The sequence below is a fragment of the Yamadazyma tenuis genome, chromosome 4 (genome assembly GCF_029203305.1).
Source record: "Yamadazyma tenuis chromosome 4, complete sequence".
Taxonomy (NCBI): Eukaryota; Fungi; Ascomycota; class Pichiomycetes; order Serinales; family Debaryomycetaceae; genus Yamadazyma; species Yamadazyma tenuis.
Window position 1 is genome coordinate 458,213 of NC_089464.1, and position 18,646 is coordinate 476,858.

General features: G+C 39.1%; 7 protein-coding genes across 7 annotated transcripts; 4 read left to right on the top strand and 3 right to left on the bottom strand. All coding sequences in view use genetic code 12, as the record gives it.

Moving 5' to 3' along the window:
- Nucleotides 1–234: 234 nt before the first annotated feature.
- PSN45_003290 (uncharacterized protein) lies at nucleotides 235–2,115 on the bottom strand (the record flags this gene model as incomplete). Its single annotated transcript, XM_006684416.2, has 1 exon — nucleotides 235–2,115. The coding sequence occupies one exon, from the start codon at nucleotides 2,113–2,115 to the stop codon at nucleotides 235–237; it is 1,881 nt and encodes a 626-aa protein (XP_006684479.2).
- Nucleotides 2,116–4,224: 2,109 nt separating this feature from the next.
- On the top strand, nucleotides 4,225–5,751 carry PSN45_003291 (uncharacterized protein; the record flags this gene model as incomplete). The annotated part of the gene is made up of 1 exon (XM_006684748.1): nucleotides 4,225–5,751. One exon carries the CDS (start codon nucleotides 4,225–4,227, stop codon nucleotides 5,749–5,751), a length of 1,527 nt encoding a protein of 508 aa, XP_006684811.1.
- Nucleotides 5,752–6,512: 761 nt separating this feature from the next.
- Nucleotides 6,513–7,448, bottom strand: PSN45_003292 (uncharacterized protein; the record flags this gene model as incomplete). Its single annotated transcript, XM_006684414.2, has 1 exon — nucleotides 6,513–7,448. The coding sequence occupies one exon, from the start codon at nucleotides 7,446–7,448 to the stop codon at nucleotides 6,513–6,515; it is 936 nt and encodes a 311-aa protein (XP_006684477.1).
- Nucleotides 7,449–7,724: 276 nt separating this feature from the next.
- Nucleotides 7,725–9,449, bottom strand: PSN45_003293 (uncharacterized protein; the record flags this gene model as incomplete). The annotated part of the gene is made up of 1 exon (XM_006684413.1): nucleotides 7,725–9,449. The coding sequence occupies one exon, from the start codon at nucleotides 9,447–9,449 to the stop codon at nucleotides 7,725–7,727; it is 1,725 nt and encodes a 574-aa protein (XP_006684476.1).
- Nucleotides 9,450–10,179: 730 nt separating this feature from the next.
- On the top strand, nucleotides 10,180–12,428 carry PSN45_003294 (ribonuclease HII; the record flags this gene model as incomplete). The annotated part of the gene is made up of 5 exons (XM_066158046.1): nucleotides 10,180–10,328; nucleotides 10,714–10,723; nucleotides 10,853–10,887; nucleotides 10,950–11,233; nucleotides 11,509–12,428. The coding sequence occupies 5 exons, from the start codon at nucleotides 10,180–10,182 to the stop codon at nucleotides 12,426–12,428; spliced, it is 1,398 nt and encodes a 465-aa protein (XP_066014143.1).
- A 297-nt stretch (nucleotides 12,429–12,725) lies between these two features.
- LAT1 (pyruvate dehydrogenase complex dihydrolipoamide acetyltransferase component (E2)) lies at nucleotides 12,726–14,114 on the top strand (the record flags this gene model as incomplete). Its single annotated transcript, XM_006684411.2, has 1 exon — nucleotides 12,726–14,114. One exon carries the CDS (start codon nucleotides 12,726–12,728, stop codon nucleotides 14,112–14,114), a length of 1,389 nt encoding a protein of 462 aa, XP_006684474.1.
- A 1,482-nt stretch (nucleotides 14,115–15,596) lies between these two features.
- On the top strand, nucleotides 15,597–17,696 carry PSN45_003296 (uncharacterized protein; the record flags this gene model as incomplete). Its single annotated transcript, XM_066158047.1, has 1 exon — nucleotides 15,597–17,696. The coding sequence occupies one exon, from the start codon at nucleotides 15,597–15,599 to the stop codon at nucleotides 17,694–17,696; it is 2,100 nt and encodes a 699-aa protein (XP_066014144.1).
- Nucleotides 17,697–18,646: the final 950 nt, after the last annotated feature.

Genomic DNA, 18,646 nt, shown 5'->3' on the forward strand with positions numbered 1-18,646 from the left:
CAATACCTTCAAGGTGAAATATGAACTGAAATGCAACGGCTGTAGGATGTGTGACAAACGAGTTTTCTACTTCTTATTCTCCTGAGGCTGTTAAAGCTGTATTTTTGTTTATACTATTTCTCACTTAATTTTCCCGATCTAGAAAGAACATAAACATTCTTCTCGTAGACTAGTTTTTTTATATTTACAAGAATATAGAACGTGAACGGGAACACTTACTTGATTTCACTGAAATCACTTAAGCTGAGAAGTCTGGAGCAAGGCTGTGAGGTTTTCTTTAAAGTTGGGGAACATTTTCTCCTGGTTTTCAAAGGCTGCTAAATCCTCATTGAGTCTTGCACCTAAACTCGAGAAGTTATCATCATTAATGTCCTTCATAGCTTCACGCAGAGCTCTATTCTTTAGATTTACTTGCCTTCTATAAGAAAACCCCTTTATATCCCACTTTAATTCTCTAGCAATCTCAAATATCCGGTTCATTTCAGATGACTTCGATTTAATTCCATGAGATACCAACATTTTATACCATGACTCGGCTTGTTTGAATTGACCATTTTGGTAGTGGTATATGATGAAAGGATATAGTTGATTGAACGTAAAGGGAAGCTTATATGACCTGCTTACACGGATGAATTCTGAAGCTGAAGAGAGGTCATTGTGAAGAATTAAACTGCTGTATATCATCAACTCGAATGGATATGGCTTTATAAGAGATGGATTTAACTTGAAACTTTTGAAAAATCCCAAAAGAACTGCTCTGGCCGTATCGTAGTTGTTCTTGTCTCTTATCAACTTCATTTTGTTACTTGTGGGGTCTACCTTCATCGAATAATTAAGAAACAATGTAACGATTGAATCAGATATCTTTCTCTCGTTCAAGAAAACATGCTTTGACGTCTTTATTTTTCCCAAGTAGATCATGAAAAGCCGGAAAATGAATTCAGGTGTTATCTCTTCTCTGGGTGTATTCTGTAAACTTGTAGTGTAGATGTGGTAGAGGCTTTCATGGGAAAATCTTACCCCTGTTAAGTTTTGGTCGACAGAAGCCAGAACTATGTTGGGAGACTTCACATACTCTAACTTCGTAGAGCCAAAAGCAACACTGAGAATTCGAAACCCGTTCAACAAATCTGTTATTGAAATATCTTGATCGGGACTTCGGAAAAGAGTTGTAGCATAACCTAGCAAAACCTTTGGAGAATCTGAAAACTTGCCGGCCATTAGTTTGAAAATATTATCCACAAGTACTTTTTTCTCTCTTCCATTCAAAGCATCCAACTTGATACTGTTAATAACCACAATAGCCTCATCATAAAATCCTTGCTCCATTAAATTACTCATGATTGTTGAGAGAATTTCGAACTTGATTTCTATGTTGTTTTTCAACATGTAATGAATGATCTTGATGGATGCATCAGCCCCTTTAAAAGTCATCAAATAAAATAATACCGTCCTCATGATGTTTTGTACCCTAGATGATATCATCTCTTCTGCATTATCTAATACAAACACACTGTTCTCAATCTCAGTGCAATTTTGTTCGAACTTAGAAACCAAAATGTCCAAATACATATTGGAGTCCGCTAGATCCTTTCGCTTGATAGCCTGGAAGGTGAACATCCGAATGTTATCAAAACTAAAAAAGTAAAGCATTTTTTGCTTAAGTGTTTCGTTTGTGATTGGCTTAACCGTATCATGCCACTTAGCATTCAACTGTCCCGTTCGAACAATATACTTTTCAATTTCACTTCCTTTACTTAATTGGTACTGTAGTTGCCTGAGAATGGATAAATCTTCTGGTATAAAATTAATGTTTACCATGTAACTGTACATTTCAGCTTTTCTTGGAGTAGGAGTCATTGTCATAACTTTTTTAAACAATTCGGTGGGTACCACGATTGGATGAGTATTGACCACGTTTAATAGTGACATGTGGTTTAAGTATGTGCATAGCAAATCTATGGGCAGCTGGTCTTCTGTGTTCACTATCATCTCCATGATGTACAAAAATAGCTGTCTAAATCTTTCCGATTTAACATCTTCAAGCATCTCAATCACAGAAAGTTTTGGGAAATTGTTACTGTAAAGCCTTCTTAGACTAACAAGAACTGCCATCTTTATAGTGTCATTGGGTATACTATTAATGAGATATGCAATAAGCCGATGATCTCGTAGTAAGTTTTGTTCCACTATTTGTGCAACTTTGGTACAAAACCCATGGGCATCTTCAATACGTTGCACAGGAAGGCGGATTAACTCTCTATATTCTGATACAGATAGTCCAAGTATATCTTCCTTTGTCATACTGAATAGTGGGTTCTTGGAAGAGTTCGAACTCAGCTCCTGATAACCATTTCTCGAGAATATATTCTTACCAAACAGAGGTAAGAATGTTGATTTTAATACCAGCTTTTTAAATACTGGGACTTGACTGAAACCACGCACACCTGAAGAATGAATAGGAAATATTATGTATCCTGATGAGCCCCTTAGTATCCACTCCCGGGCCTTGGGTTTCATCATGTTTGGGATCTTTGAAGTATTTAGGATAAGAATCAAACTTTTCCTTTCTCCGCGAAGCAGCAGCTGCAAAAATCTGAGACCCAAAGAATACTAAGTTTGGTATTTTATTTCTATACGCTACATCAACGAACTAGATTCATAACTGGTTCTTGAAACTTCAGAGTCGGATCCTTCAAAATTATCCATCCGCATTTGGATTGTCTCTTTCCCAGCATTCCTGTAAAGCCTTCTTTGGTAGAAGTATAAAAAGTCAAAGATGCAAGTTCCAGCACTACCCAAAATATATGGAAGCTCTTTCATAAAAAATATCGATTTGTTATCTCCGTTCACAAACTCACAACTGGTAAGAATGGAGAATGTGTAAGTCAAGTTTCCAAGTAGTGCTGCTCCAAATAATATAGAATTGATTCCGTCTACTGATTTTCGTTGATAGTTCTTTAGTAGCTGGGGACACCGAGAGGCTATGTACACGACTGTACAACACCAAGCAAGAAATATTCCAAGCAGTTCCCCTCGAATCCCTACTGATGTATCATCAGCTCTCACGGTTAGTATCGGTAATGAATTAGCTATTCCAACTAAAGAAGCAGTGACGATAGTTTTCTGAACAGGGCTTGAACCTGTAGAATCATATTTTCCTGATGGTGAAAGTGAGGATGAATTTGAATCGATAACGGCATGATGACGAACGTGGACAGAGTTATCATCAGCATGAATAGAAGCCGAATCAAAAGCTTCAGGAGCAATTTCTAACGGGGTATAAACACCACCATGATGTTTTGGGTAGACACTGTTATAGTAATAGTACTGTGTACATAGCGTTATATCATTTAATATGAAGAATAAGCTCAAATAAAGCTGAAATTTCAATACCACGTCGTTAAGTAAACAACTTGAAAAGCTCAAAAAGTCACCCATAAACCACAACAACAAGAAAGTAGGAGATATTCCTTCGGCAGACTGGTTTCTGTAATTGGTAATGATTTGGGGTAACTGTGCAAATATCCAGCTAGCCAATGACAAAGAGCTGAAGCAATTGGAGACTAAGGACCAGCCTGAACAGTCTACCATGGGGAGATACTTTCAGTTTTTAGTTGCGTCTCTTATCAACGCGATGGTCAAGACACGAAGTGTATAGCTCGGATTCGGGGTGAACAGCTATGTGATACCCTAAAGTCTTAAATAGGAACTTATACAGTACCGTATACTTAGAACTGAAGTACTGATTAGTAGTATAAGACATCCTCATGCACCACTGTGCTTAAGCCATAATTTATATCTGAAATCTTTAGTCTCTACCATCCTCTGCTTCAAGAACATCCTGAGCATCTCAGGTGAAAGGAGTCAAGCAGCAGATATCATCCAATATATCATACACCTTGACTTTGTAATCCCAAAGAATGCCACCTGCAAGTTACTTTCTTTTGATCACGTGACCGGGATGGATCGCACTGTGCCAAACCGCGAACGTCGAGAGGACGATGATCATCACTAGCCATACCAAAAGTGGATCCTCGTACCTGGCAGAAGCCATATTTATTTTGTCATCAAACAACGGCCATCCAGAAGTATTCCTGTATTCTCGTACATAGATACTATCAAAACATTTATTTTTGGTTTCCTGTACAGATAAATTGCTAGGAAATGAGTACACATAATGAAGTCAAAGCTTCCGGAAGCGCTTCACCTGACAGTAAAGGAATGTCTAGGACTCCTACTTCTTGGGATCCTGAGGATGATATTCTCTTGATGCACTTGAAAGATCAACAGAAGTTAGGTTGGAAAGCTATTGCCAGTCATTTTCAAAATAGAACCCCCAATGCTTGTCAGTTCAGATGGAGACGATTAAAACTGGGAAACTTAAAAAATCCTCCCAAATCAGCATCCTCTTTGGGTCCTGCAGCGACAGTGACAGAGTCATTTAAGTCTGTTGATAACAATCCAAGTGACCAAGGACACAAGAAACAAAAAAAGTATGCCTTCCCCAATACCAAGGCTGGGCACCACCATGGCACTGGATTTCCAAGTGCCTACACGCCTATTCCTGCTTCATCTTTCCCTGTGTATGATAACAATGTCGGCAATGCTCTTGCGGGCTTGAATGCATTATCTAACAACACTTCGACTATGTCTTCACCAATGCCGATATCTAATAACTCCCCTGTTTCGAATACTGAGGGTCACAACTCCCCAGCTGTTCCTCCGCAGACTACAAATAACTATGAGCACTCTCCCAATTCAGAGCTTTCTTTGGATCCTACTCACCATGGAGGTGTACCTACAGATGGAGGGGGTTATTATGCTGATATCTCTGTGGACCCCACTATGAACTTACCACACCATCAACCACATCCGCATCCTAGCTCTGGAATCACTCCCCGAAACTCTACATCAGGACCTTCTTCTACTTCTAGTGGGAGCGGTATAGGTGCTTCTTCAAGTGGAACTCCTACTATTCAACACAATAATTCTATCATTCAAATTGTTAAGGGTGGTGACGACCGTAACCTGATCTCATCGGCCAGAGATAGTATATCTTCACTTCCCTCAAAGTCTATGAATATCCCTCATCATCAACAGAACAGTACGGCATTGGCACATTTGCCCATTATTTTTGGGTCGAATGGCAGTATTAGTGGGCCATCAAGAAACTCAAGTATCTCACATTCCACGACTGTGCCGAGCTTAAGGAATGGCAGTATAGTTGGAGCCTCTCTGGGATACTTTTCTCGATCTGGATCGGTGGTTATTCCGTTGTCTGAGAAAAAGGACGAACTCAAGGCTATAAGAAAACTTGATAAACATCGGAAAGCTGCCAACAAAGATGCTAAGCGTAAGAAAGGAGTTAAAGAGCAAGTATTAAAGTTACCTTGGAGTATGGAAGAAGACGAACTACTTATTAACAGACGTAATCGGGAACTTTCGTTCGCAGAATTGTCTATACTTTTACCTCAACGTACAGAAGGAGAAATTTGGGCCCGGATTGATTACCTAGAGAAATTAAGAAATGGATCTCGCTCCAGTGTAGCTAGGGAAAGAAGAAGAAGACAATCATCTATTGGTTTGGATGATGTTGAAGACTTTTATATGAGTGATATCGGTGTCGTGACGGAAGACGATGATGATGACGAGGTGTTGTTGGAGGTGGAGGATATACCTCAAGCCCATAGACGTGGACTAAAAAGGCGAGCAAGCTCGGCGGTGAATCCACTTACTGTGAATCACTAGTGTTTATTACTTCAATTCCTTGTCCTTCTTGTGTAACGTTTTGTAATTATATTGTCTTATTAACAAAAATTTAATTTAAGGGATCTCTTGCTTCAAGCTTCTAATAATTAGTAAAGCTTTAAATCTCCAGTAATTTGATCTAAAACTACTTTAGGGGCTGGTCCGAGGCCTAATACTGTTGCTGACCCAGATTCCACTTGGGTTCTACCTGCATCATGGACTATATAACAATTTACTCCGAGTGAAATGGCCTGCGCAAATAAAGTATCCATCCCCTCTTGGTCAGGAACTTGAAGGGTGATTTTAGCTTGTCCATTACCGTATTCCCATCTTGTAAGCATCTCAGGATTATAAGCTGGAGACTGAGGATTACTCATTTTTTTGTATAACGCTAGGGTTGCATGAGAACATTGAGCAGCACCTTTTCCTTTCCCCATTTTTAAGTCTTGGCGAACCACTAAGGTCATTCTAACCTCACCGCTTATTTGGTTCAATTCTGAAGAATCAACATCGACGCCTTCATCCTCTTCCTCAGTTTCTTCTTCAGTTTCGTCTAAAATTGTGAATGAGCATTTACTTCGGTTAGTAGAGTAACAACCACGCTTAGCTAAAAGCCAACTCAGAAATAATCCTGTTATGAAGCTCACAGCAACCACTGAAATAAATCCGACAGTTCTGCTCATCTCAAATGCATTTGATTTTTCTGACCTTTGATTACGATGCGGAACTTAAAGCTCAAAGATCCAAGTTACATTATGGTCCTACATAAATAGTTTACATATTATCTCCAGAAGCTGTCTGACTTTATCATTGGAAGTATTGTATGTGATCAGGTCGATATTAGCGTTGGTGTCTAAAATAGCTAGACTGTACTTATTCAACTTAATCTCATACTTACTGAAATTGAGAAGTATGATGTCGTCTTGAATGGTTGTGTCGAGCCTAAAAGTGTTGAAATTGCCCAATAGTTTGTTCATAGTGACTAACCAATGCCCAAGTATGGAGTGGTCATTAACCGCGTCTTGATTGCCTGTAACATTTTTAGCTATCGTTTGTTGCAATTCCTTCAATTTAGATTCCAATTCCTTGATATAAGACTCTTTTACGTTTGAGTGTCCTTTCACAACCTCAATCTGCTCATTTGTCTCTTTCAATGTCATGTCTTGGCTGTCTCTGTCATTTTGTTGACTATCAATGTAATTTAGAATAGCATTATCGTTGTCACTTTTATGTAACTTGGACATATCCATGTTGTTTAATAGCAGATTATAGGTACCAATGTCCTCTTTTTCAAACTCAGATTCCATCAATGATATCTCTACGGTTAATGTGTTAAGTTTGCTTAACTGTGAAGCTTGCATTTTGTACAAGTGTAACAACTGGGCCGTTGTCCCTTCGATTTCATTCTGCTTCAAGACCACAGAATTCTCAAGACCTTCCAAAGTGGCCTTAACTTGTCTATTACCTTTTTCCATATCACCGAAGTCATGTTGCTCTTCGTTTAAAACTATTCTTAAAAACTTATCCCTGGCTTCTTGTTCCAAATAGGTAAACTTCAATCTCTCAAAGCGCTCCTTCAGTCTGTTGAACTCGTTTTCAATGGTTACAGGAGTGATAATTTTCCTTATTCCATCCACGCCAGCCCTAAACTCGCTCTTTGAATTGTACAAAGATATGTTCTGATCTAATTCAAGCATCCCTGTTGTTAAATCAAAACAAACGTTTTCGCGTCTTCACAAATATTGTTTCTCATCTCACGTTAAAAAACCTTGATACCAAATCTCCTGATCAAAGAGGGGTCCCCCCCAACTACATTCACTGAGTGTGCTTGCGGCTACTAATATATATTCACTGAAAATAATTTCAATTAATTCTTACCCATACATCAACTGTTTTTCTCCTTCACAAACAAACAAATAATGCAGAAACAAATCCAATATTTTTTTTGCTATTCTAATCATCTACTATTCTGATCATTTGCTAATTCCAACATCCTTCACCTTCTTAATTTCCTCACTTAAAACCACCGGAACTTCCACTGCCTCGTGTTCCAAAATTGAATTTGAAGGTCTGACTTTTGAACCTTCCCTGCTTCTATCACTTGGTGTCATAACCAAATCGTTGAAGTTCAACTTAGCATCATCATCAAGGTCATCAGCCGTTTCGTTCCATTCTAACAACTCCTTTTCATGTTCTCTTTCAATTGCGTATTCGACAGCGTCCAAAACAGTGTCAACAAGTTTCTTTGGCTTATACTTTGGCACGGTACCCTCTTGATAAACACCAGTTTTCACCAAAATGGAGTGCCATGAAACGTCATGGGAATTTGCAAATCTTATATCGCTTTCTGGAGTATCGCCGACGAAGTAAACTGTTGAAGCAGGAGGTAACTCTAAAGTAATAGACTCGGATTTTTCAACCGCCAATTTCTTAGCCTGCTTCTTCAAGTCCTTTAGTTCGAGGTCATCATCTTCAGATTCTGATTCTGAATAGTTGTAACTTTCTAGTTTCTGCTGATTAATAATTTCTTCACCTCTCTCGTTGATCAAAATATCTGCATCTTCTGCATTTGGGTCATTGATAGACAATTTCTTTAAATGTTCATCCAAGACTCCTTTTCTCCATTTAGTCAAAATCTTGTTCGCAAATTGAAAAGTACCCTTTTGTGGTTTACCAAATCTGTTGACTTTCAACTCCTTGCCGGTATGTTCTCTGTACAAAGCAGCAATTGATACCTGCAAGGCCCCCATCCCATATCTTGAAAGCTTGTAGTTAGTAGCCCAAATAAAATCTGAATGTGCAAAGTAAATGGATGGCCCCTCGTCAAATGTTTTCGACTCAGTACTCATAACACCCTTTTTGCTCAATAACAATTCTAAGATAATCTGTTGGTCGGCTGCCCAATTTCTAGAATCAGCAAATACCAAAATAGCATCAATACTGATCTTTGAAAAATCTGCATCCTTGCAGCACTTTAATTCGTCTTCAGTAAGATCATGGTAAGGCGAAACCGCTGGATTCCATTTCATCACATCCAATGGAGTATAGACATTTTTGAAACCGTAAGATTCAGCAACATTTCTGCAAACATTTCCAACACCCCCCACAACAAGCACCGTTTCATACACACCTACCAAATCTTTCATGGGAGTATGACCTTGAATTATTTGGTCAGGAGTAATAGTACAATCCAATCTCCTTGACAAATCTTCAGATCTAGCGCTTTCTGGCTTACCGCCCCCATTGGTTACAAATAAATAAGGAACTTTTATGTTATATTTGTTTTCCCCATTTAATAACTTCAAGGCTTTAACGGCTTGTGGAATTGTGTCTGGACCTCTCAAAATAACGCCATCTATGTCAAAGCAAAACGCATAAGAAGCCACTCTAACATGATCAACTATCGCTTTCTTCTTTCTCTTAATAATTGAAGAGTTTCTTGACAATTTAGCCAAAGAATCCACCTTTCTCAAATTTTGAGAAGATGACTTGTTCAAAGAAGTTGTTGAAGATAACTTTGTCAAGCCAGTTTGCCATTGGTTCAAGTCTGACAACGACAAAGAACTAACCCTGTGCTTTCTCAAGGTGGGCTGTAATTCATCGATTCCATCGTTATTTAGATAACTTTGGAAACCAGGAGACTTCTCCACGGTAACTGAAGAGGTGTTTGAAACTGTATCTGGGGAATCCCTTGACATGATCAATTCGAAATGTAAAAATAAATTTCAGACAGCAAGAGGGGGGGCTATCATGGGCTTTATAAATCCTCGAGCATCTGAGTACTAATTGTGCTGCGCACGTCTGATTGCTACTGTGTGGGCGCGAACACTATAACCTGGTGGTTACTGCACGAAGAAATTGCGTTAGCTTGCGCGTTGATAACTCCCTGCTCGAAACTCATAACCATTGTAAAGTCATGATGTATCAAAAGACTCCTGGGCTTCTAGTAAGAGTTGCTACAAGCACGACTAATTTACGATGGTATTAATTCGAAGCAAGAAATGCTTCAATCCACTGACGATTACTTAAAGAACCCGGCTTGAGCGTACGAGATGATCTGGGCCTTGTTGATTGCAAGGGTCTTATTTTCTAAGGTCAGGTCATTTTACCGGTGTTATAGAATTCGCCGCAATTCCAAATTGCTTTCGATGACATCACTCTACACCATCCAAAAATATGACCGTCACACACTTGTATTATTTGTGTCTTAGCATCGACTCCTCTTCAGGGCCATCCGTAGTTTCTATTTCCTTCTCTTCCTGTCATATCCTACCCTTATTCCACACGTATGTCACGTGTCTAAGGTTGACCGTCCAATAGAAATAGATTTTTGTGTTTACACTACCCGCGCTCTCTTCGGAAAAGTTTTCTCAAACCTAAGACATATCAAAATATTGTATCTTGTATCTTACAACCTTCTTACGTACCATGGCCCAAATTGCATTATCCGACGAATCGAAGGAAAGAATCTCTACTTTGTTGGACTATTCCAGAACCATTAGTCACTACGGATTTATCCCTTTTATCCTCTACTTAGGCTGGTCCGCAACCCCAAGCAAGCCCAGCTTGTTTAGCTTGTTGTCTCCATTCCCATCTGCTTAATTGGATTTAATAGCGTTTTATCATAAATATATACAATCTGTACATAATACTTATAGACCGTGAACTTGCAAATTTTGTCTCTCTTTGTCGCCTTAGTCGTCTTGTACCACATCGCACTCATTTATATTTGTAATATCTTCTTCCACAGCAATCAGTTTTTCAATGTTCTGTTAGATGAACACTCTTCAAATAGACTCCATTTCAGGTTTAGTCGCCGGTCTTAGCACTACTCTTATAACACACCCTTTGGATTTGATCAAGGTTAGGCTTCAATTATCGACTTCAAATCAGCCTTTAAGGCACATACTACAGAACATTTCAAAAAACCTGCAGTCATCCAAGCATTATATTCTATCCGAGCTCTACAAAGGTCTTTCACCTAATATAATTGGAAACATCACGGGTTGGTCTTTGTATTTCACCCTTTATGAGCAATTTAAGACAAGCTTCAGCCAGTCTCCTAATACAATCAAATATTTCAGTGCATCAACGGTTTCAGGACTTGTTACTTCCTTACTTACAAATCCAGTATGGGTAATTAAGACCCGCCTTCTTAGTGAAAAGAGCCGATATCTGTCTATGGCTGATGCAATCAGAAAAATCTATACTGAAGAAGGTGTGAAGACGTTCTGGAAGGGTTCTGTTCCCTCACTCTTTCTGGTATTCCAGAACAGTTTACAATTCACAGTGTATGACCACCTCAAGAATCTGAAACTACTAGATAACCTCAAGAATGATCATGAAATCCAGTATTACTTCACCGCCTCGTCAATTTCTAAATTCACGGCCATGTTGGTAATGTACCCTTTCCAAGTTGTGAGATCAAACCTTCAAAAGTTTGATTCTACTAACATATACAACGAATTACGGTACCTTTATGGTACAAACGGATTTTATAAAGGGTTTACTGTCAGCTTACTCAAAGTACTACCTGCGACTTCTATAACCCTCATCACATACGAATCAATGAGAAACTGGCTAACGCGTATCAACGAAAAAATATAATTTAGTTAATACATTCGTTGCTCAGACTACTTATTGTGTAAGTATATTCCTTGATTATGAAGAGGAGTCTCAGTATACTGGGAGATATTGACGATCATGGCATCTCTAGCCAAATGAAAAAGCAAGAGCAGAAGGATTGCCAGTCACAAGATGAACTTGGAAATGAAAGCGATATCGAAGGCGAGTCTTTATTTGATGGTGAAAACTGGCTACCACCACCATTACGCGATATTAGTGACAACTTCAACTCCATAATGTATTCCTCACATATACCTAAAGTGGGTGATACACCACTAATTCTCGGTGTTGATGAAGCTGGGAGAGGACCTATTTTGGGCCCAATGGTATACACTGTTGCTTACTGCAAGGAAGACTACGAAAGTGACCTCAAGAGGTACGGCTTTGATGACTCCAAGGTTTTGAAACATGAATTTAGACTCGGGTTATATAAACTTATCGACCAGAAAGATCATGAACTCAATCAAAAAATTGGCTATTTGAGTTCTATTTTGTCCGCAAAAGATATCTCCAGCGGTATGTTGAGAGTTCATCAAGGGAATTATAACTTGAATGAGCAGGCACACGATGCAACCATCAATTTGATTAAAGCTTTGGTGGAAAAAAAGGTTAACATCAAACGTGTTTACGTCGATACAGTTGGACCCCCAGAGAAGTATCAAGCAAAGCTTTCAAATATATTTAGCAGCTATAATATCAAGTTCACCGTCACAAAGAAAGCTGACAGTTTGTACCCAATAGTGAGCTGTGCATCCATCATTGCAAAGGTAACGAGAGACTTGTACTTGCATTATTATAATCAAAAAGATCCACTCTTACGGGGAACTGAAATGGGCTCGGGATATCCATCAGATCCTCGTACAAGCAGATGGTTAAAGGAACAAATCAATCCTGTATTTGGTTGGCATTTTGGTGTTTTACGTTATTCCTGGCAAACCGCAAAAGACAGCCTAGACAAAAATAAGGCAGTTGAAGTAGATTACGAGGCAGAAACGTTTACTCAGCCCTTCAAGTTTGGCTTGAGCTGTTTTGGAACCAAAACAGAGATATAGTGAAGACAACATGTAAATTTATGATTCACGATCTCCTTCAGAATACACGCGAAAATAGTAGAGCTGATGGAACGAGCAACGAGTCGGGCAAAGAAAACTCCGGGTCGGAGGCTGAGGTGAGAACCTGCCTATTCGCACCAAAATTCATCTCTGGACGGGCAGGATCTTTTCGGAGAATTAATTCCGCTCTTGAATAATTTCGCGGCCGGAAGACATTGATGCGATTAAGGATAAAGCGAAAAATACCGAACATAAACCAGAAATATTTTTCGTTCAGATTGTTATTAATAGTTAAACATGTCATTAATTGGAAGCACCAGAACTATGGCATTGAGAATTGGTTCCATTCCAGTGACCAAGAGATTCATGATCTCCTCTTACCAATTAGCTAGATTCTACTCGTCCAAATTTCCCAATCACGTTGTCATTAATATGCCTGCTTTGTCTCCAACTATGACCCAAGGTAATATCATCACTTGGCACAAGAAGGCAGGTGATCAGTTAGAACCAGGTGAAAGCATTGCTGAGATTGAAACTGATAAAGCCTCCATGGACTTCGAATTTCAAGAAGACGGCTATTTGGCTAAAATTTTGATGGGTGACGGTTCTCAAGATATTCCTGTTGGTAAACCAATTGCTGTCTATGTTGAAGATGCAGACTCCGTTGCTGCCTTTGAAGCCTTCACTGCTGCGGATGCTGGTGATGCTCCAGCTCCTGCTGCTTCCAAGGGAGAAGCTAAGACTGAGGAAGCTGCCCCAAGCAGTGAATCAACTTCAAAAGCTGACAAGCCAGTATCCACATCTGTTAGAACACCAACTGACAGGATAATTGCATCTCCATTGGCTAAAACTATTGCCTTAGAAAAGGGTATTTCTTTGAAGGGTATTCAAGGTTCTGGTCCAAATGGAAGAATTGTTGCTAAAGACTTGGAAAATGTTGAAGCTCCTGCTGCTGCTTCTGCAACTGCTACTGCAGCCACTTCTACTTACGAGGACATTCCTATTACGGGAATGAGAAAGACTATTGCCTCTAGATTGTTGCAGTCTACCCAAGATATTCCTTCTTATTTTGTTTCCTCGACAATCTCTGTTACCAAGTTATTGAAGTTAAGACTGTCTCTAAACGCTACAGCAAACGATAGATACAGATTGTCTGTCAATGACTTATTAATTAAGGCTATTGCTGTTGCTGCTTTGAAGGTTCCCCAAGTTAACTCTGCCTGGTTGCCAGGCGAAGGGATTATTAGACAATATTCCAATGTGGATGTTTCTGTCGCTGTTGCAACTCCAACAGGTTTGATCACTCCTATTGTTAAGCATGCTCATTCTAAAGGGTTATCTAGTATTTCTACTGAGGTGAAAGACTTAGGTAAAAGAGCGAAGGCTGGTAAATTGAGTCCAGAAGAATACCAGGGTGGTACTATCTGTATCTCCAACTTGGGTATGAATCATGCTGTTAATAACTTTACTTCAATCATTAACCCTCCTCAATCTACTATTTTGGCTATTGGTACCGTTGATAAGAAAGCTGTTCCTTCCGATGTCAATGAGCAAGGTTTTGTTTTTGAAGATGTGATCACCATCACCGGTACTTTTGACCACAGAGTTACCGATGGGGCTTTAGGGGGTGAGTTCATGAAGGAATTGAAGCAAGTTATCGAAAACCCATTGGAAATGTTACTTTAATTTCGTTATATATTCTGTTCATAGAATCTTAAAACCAATATAAAAGTGGATTCGTCACAAGTTTACAAGCAGGACAATAAATTCCTGCTAGATGCGTGTTTTCATGGTTTATGTCTTGTATGTTCAAAGGACTGCTTTACCAAACAAATATTGTACCCTTATTAAACTGAATCTAGTGTATGTCTTAACGTAGCACCAGTTTATTCTCAACCGGTTGCCAAAAACAAATTTGACTCCCAACTACATTAAGAATTCCACATTTTTGGACAGTTAAGGTATTAATAGCAAGTGAAACTAGTTACTTTTTGGCTTCAAAGTGTGAGGTAATAGTTGGAAGCATAACCAGTAGTAGAAAACCCTAGGCTGATACTAGAAGTTATTTCAAAATTGTTCAGATCTGAAAGACAATAAATTCAGGGAGACAAATCTTGCGAGGGATTATATCTATCCGGGGGTAGCTCCAGTGTGTATGGGTCAAAGTCAACGCACATCCCTTCTAACTAACATACACTCCCGTTATCGAATCTGATAACCATGTCAACTTAACGAATTCCAACTTACTCCTTCGATTATTCCGCTGGAACCTTAATCTGCCTTACCTTAGGCTACATTGGTCATCGCTTTGGTGGACGACAAGCAGGGCCGCCGATATCTTGATAATCAGTTTCCTCTATTGTTGTTAAATAGTAATAATATTTGTTAAATGTTCAAGGATCCGGTTCCTTTGTCTGATAACCTATATCTTTTCCTTCTTTTATAAGCTCTAGTTTCCTCCAGGTTGAAATATGTTATAAAGCACTCTTCTCTTCAACAGAGTAGAAATCCAACATTACTAATTTTCTTCAAAGCTAAATCATTTAATGTCGACCTTGTTTCCACAACAACATCAAGACAATTAAAAATGAGATTTGCAAAAATTGCAGATTCCAAAGATATTTGAAAAGCAAACTTGAATATTTTTCTGTATAACCGTAGATGGTATTATCAACAGCACCTAAACCCTTCCTCAAATTCATTAATTTACAGAATATCTAAGAATCTTTGACAGGTCTCCGAATGCATTTCTGTTGGCGAGTTATAGAATATAAAGGAATCCCAACTTCAAGAGCGACATTACGATGGTGGCTGCAAAATTAGCACACACACGATACAATATCAGGTGTGGTCGGATATCGAAAGACACACCTACAGATGCATATAACCATGACTAGTATCTTTGAATTCTAAAATACTTACTTGGGTTATCCACCTTTGTATACACGTGTGGTTATCCTGTTTGTGGATCAACATGAGTATATAAAGAGTCATTGTCTCATCAGTAGAATTTCTCTTCTTCCCACTCTTTTATTTCCAAGTTTGTTCTTAAACAGTTTGAATTAAAACCTTTAAGAAAGAACCCTGAAATATATCCCACTTACGCTTCACAGCCCTAACCTTCTAACTTCGTGAGAGCCAGAAGCCAGGATAAACTAAAACGTCAAGATGATGCTTGTCCCAACCAACCACAGATCCGTTGAAACTGATTTTCATTTCAGTATCAATGTAAGCCACCCCCAGTTCAACTTACCACCAAAGTCAAAGTTCCAGCAGTTTATGGCCAACATAAAGGAAACCTTCATTCATCCCAAGTACAGAGGTCCCAAGCACAAAGTCAAGAGAATCAAAAAAAAGCTGTTGATCCCTCAACACAAAATTAATCATCACAGATCAAAATACGAAAACAAGAAAAGGGGCTTTAGGGGAAAGATAGCAAATGGAAAGGACAAAGTGCATGCCAAGAAGGAGAAGCTCTTCAAACGTTTTAAGTATGCTAAAACACATGTCAAGTGCTTTTTCGCTTCTGGCACAAAGAGGATGAGTCGGATCCACAAAACCCAAAGCTTGAGAACTAGAGTGATGCTCCAGCAAAGAAAGTTGAGCTGGAAGTGCAGAGCTGATTCAAAAAAGATGAAGGCCTTGATTATTGTCAAGAAATTGAAGGCCCTCATCAAATCTTTTATCAGCTCAAGTGCTTACGACTGGCATTCCAAGGTTAGAAACTTTCAGAGGAGAGTTTCTAAAGTCAGGTTAAAGTTTAGAGACAGGAGCTACAGGCTCCTTGAAAAAACAAGTATCCAGCTCATGATATTTGTGTGCAAATTCAAGGGCATCTTTAACTGGTTAAAGTTGTCCATTCTGCTGCTGATGAGAAAAATGTGTTCCTCGATGTGCCAGATTTTTGCAACCGCGAAACGGAAATGTTCTCACTTGCGGTTAAAGTTTAGAGACAGGAAACTTAGGCTCAAAGAAAAGTTGAAGACCTTAGCCAGAAAGGTCAGATACCTCAGGTCTTGCATCCAGAGAGTTTTCTTATGGCCAATGGAAAAGATGGTTTCTATGATCAAAATATCGATTAAACTTATTGAAAAGAAACTTAATCGGTGGGGTTTAGATGATAAGAAAATGAGATTTGATTTCTTTGTCAATGATTTCAAGGACACAATTCAAACCATCAAAGAAGATACCAAATATCGTTGTCAAAATCTCCTCGAGTTTATTATAGAAGAGATTCAGTTGGAAATTTGCTATAGGAGAAGTGAGATTCCGCAAAAGTTGGAGGGCTTCGAATCAGTGTTATCTGAAATGCGGAGACATATCGAAGTCAGAATTTCGTATCGGGTTCTGCATTTCAAAGTGAATCATCCACGTTTGTTCAAGTTCAACTCTTATTTCAGGACGGGATCTGAAGCTACCCCAAGACCATTGAATGAAATTGACAAGTTCTGGATCGATTATAACAAGACTAGATCCAGGACATTTAGAGATGATGATCGTCACGTTTCCTACAGACTGCATCACCTATATACAGCAGGTAGAGAAAGAACCTTCCCAAGGAATTTGAAATCTACTCAATTTGAAAATCATGCTGCTAATTCATTACCGGAGCTGATCCATCCTGAAAATAGTTGTGAGTATTACAAGCAAAAAATTGCAGATCACCACGCTAAAATGAATCTTACAGCACCAGAAACATATGATGTTGCTGTAACTAAGGATAAATATTTTACTGACGAAGAGAGCTTCGGTAGTATTGATGTGAATGCTGGTGTTTTTCCTGTTGGCTTCAGAGTTAATTGTGATAGACTTGAAACTGTTGCTGATAAATGCTCCTCAAGAGCTCAGAGCATTGAGATTAACAATCCAATCAACGAAAAGAACTTTCTGGAATGGAGTAAAGATGAAAAAGCCAGGGATTCAGAGGGTGTCGACCAAAGTGATATATCCTCCCCCTGCAACAGTGAAAAGGGCCCTTTTACTGTTGCAGAGGAGGTTGTTTCACTACCTGTCAACATCGCTAGTGGTATTGAAAAAGAAGAAAAAGAAGAAAAAGACGAAGATGTTCCCACGTTTCTGGAACACCCTACTTTGAGAAAAAGCCCTACTTATTCAAGTACACTTTCCTCGAGAATCACATTCTACGAAAAGAACCTGGAAACTTATTCAAGACCCACTAAGCCTAGACCTAGACCAAAGGCAAAGTCAAGAGGAACATTAGTCAATTCCATGGTTCTGAAATTTGAGCAATTAGAAGCTGTCGTATAAATGAAGAGCTCCATATCGGTGTTTATTCACCCAAACTACTTCCTGGTAATGGCTTGGTCCCTGATGATACTGATGTTCGGTATGATAATGATGATGCTGCTGTTATGTGAGTAGGTTGGAATTATTCCTTTATTCGACCCCATCCTACTCAGATATCACCAACAGAAGAAATTATAGTTAACATGATTGTCCTCAGATCCATGCCATTGTTGTGAATGGGATTTCAAAGGTTTACACGCTCAACATGACCATAATCTGATGGATTGTAAGCTTATTGGAATTAACACCAATACTATTCGACCCCAATAAGCTTGCAACTCCAACAGAAGAGGAAGTGTTGTACAAGCCCCTACAAAATCCAAGTCATGACGGAGGCTAAATCATGATGGGTCTTCAGTTGGATATGATGAGATCACTGTTGATATGCAAGTAGCTTGGAATTATTTCACCTTTATTCGACCCCAGGCTACTTTCATAAACACAGTGTGCTGACCATAGGCCTCCACTGATCCTCAGATATTAGACCACTACTTATGTCGCTGTTGAAAATCCACAACAGGCGAACGCCGATTGCTCAGTAACATCATAAGACACGCACCACAGATGAATTAGCAAAACGCTAACTATTCAACAACACATTGGAGTATGAACACCAAAGTAGTTCTTGATATCTGATCAGGTTTTGGAACCAGACCTTATCCTAACCCTGATCTCTTTGGTGGGTGTAGGGATCAGATCTAACCTTGACTTATTTACTGCTTATTTATTAAAGTTAATGAATTCAATTCTCAGGTTCTGTAACATCGGCACGCAATAAGCTTGGAGATGAAGCGAACGTCGTATAACCTTCAACACGAAACTATTGGAAAGTCCAACCTCCTCCTAGAAGATATATATTTTCTTAGTAAGCGGCTTCACTAAACGGCTTCACTTTCCCGATAGTGCCTATT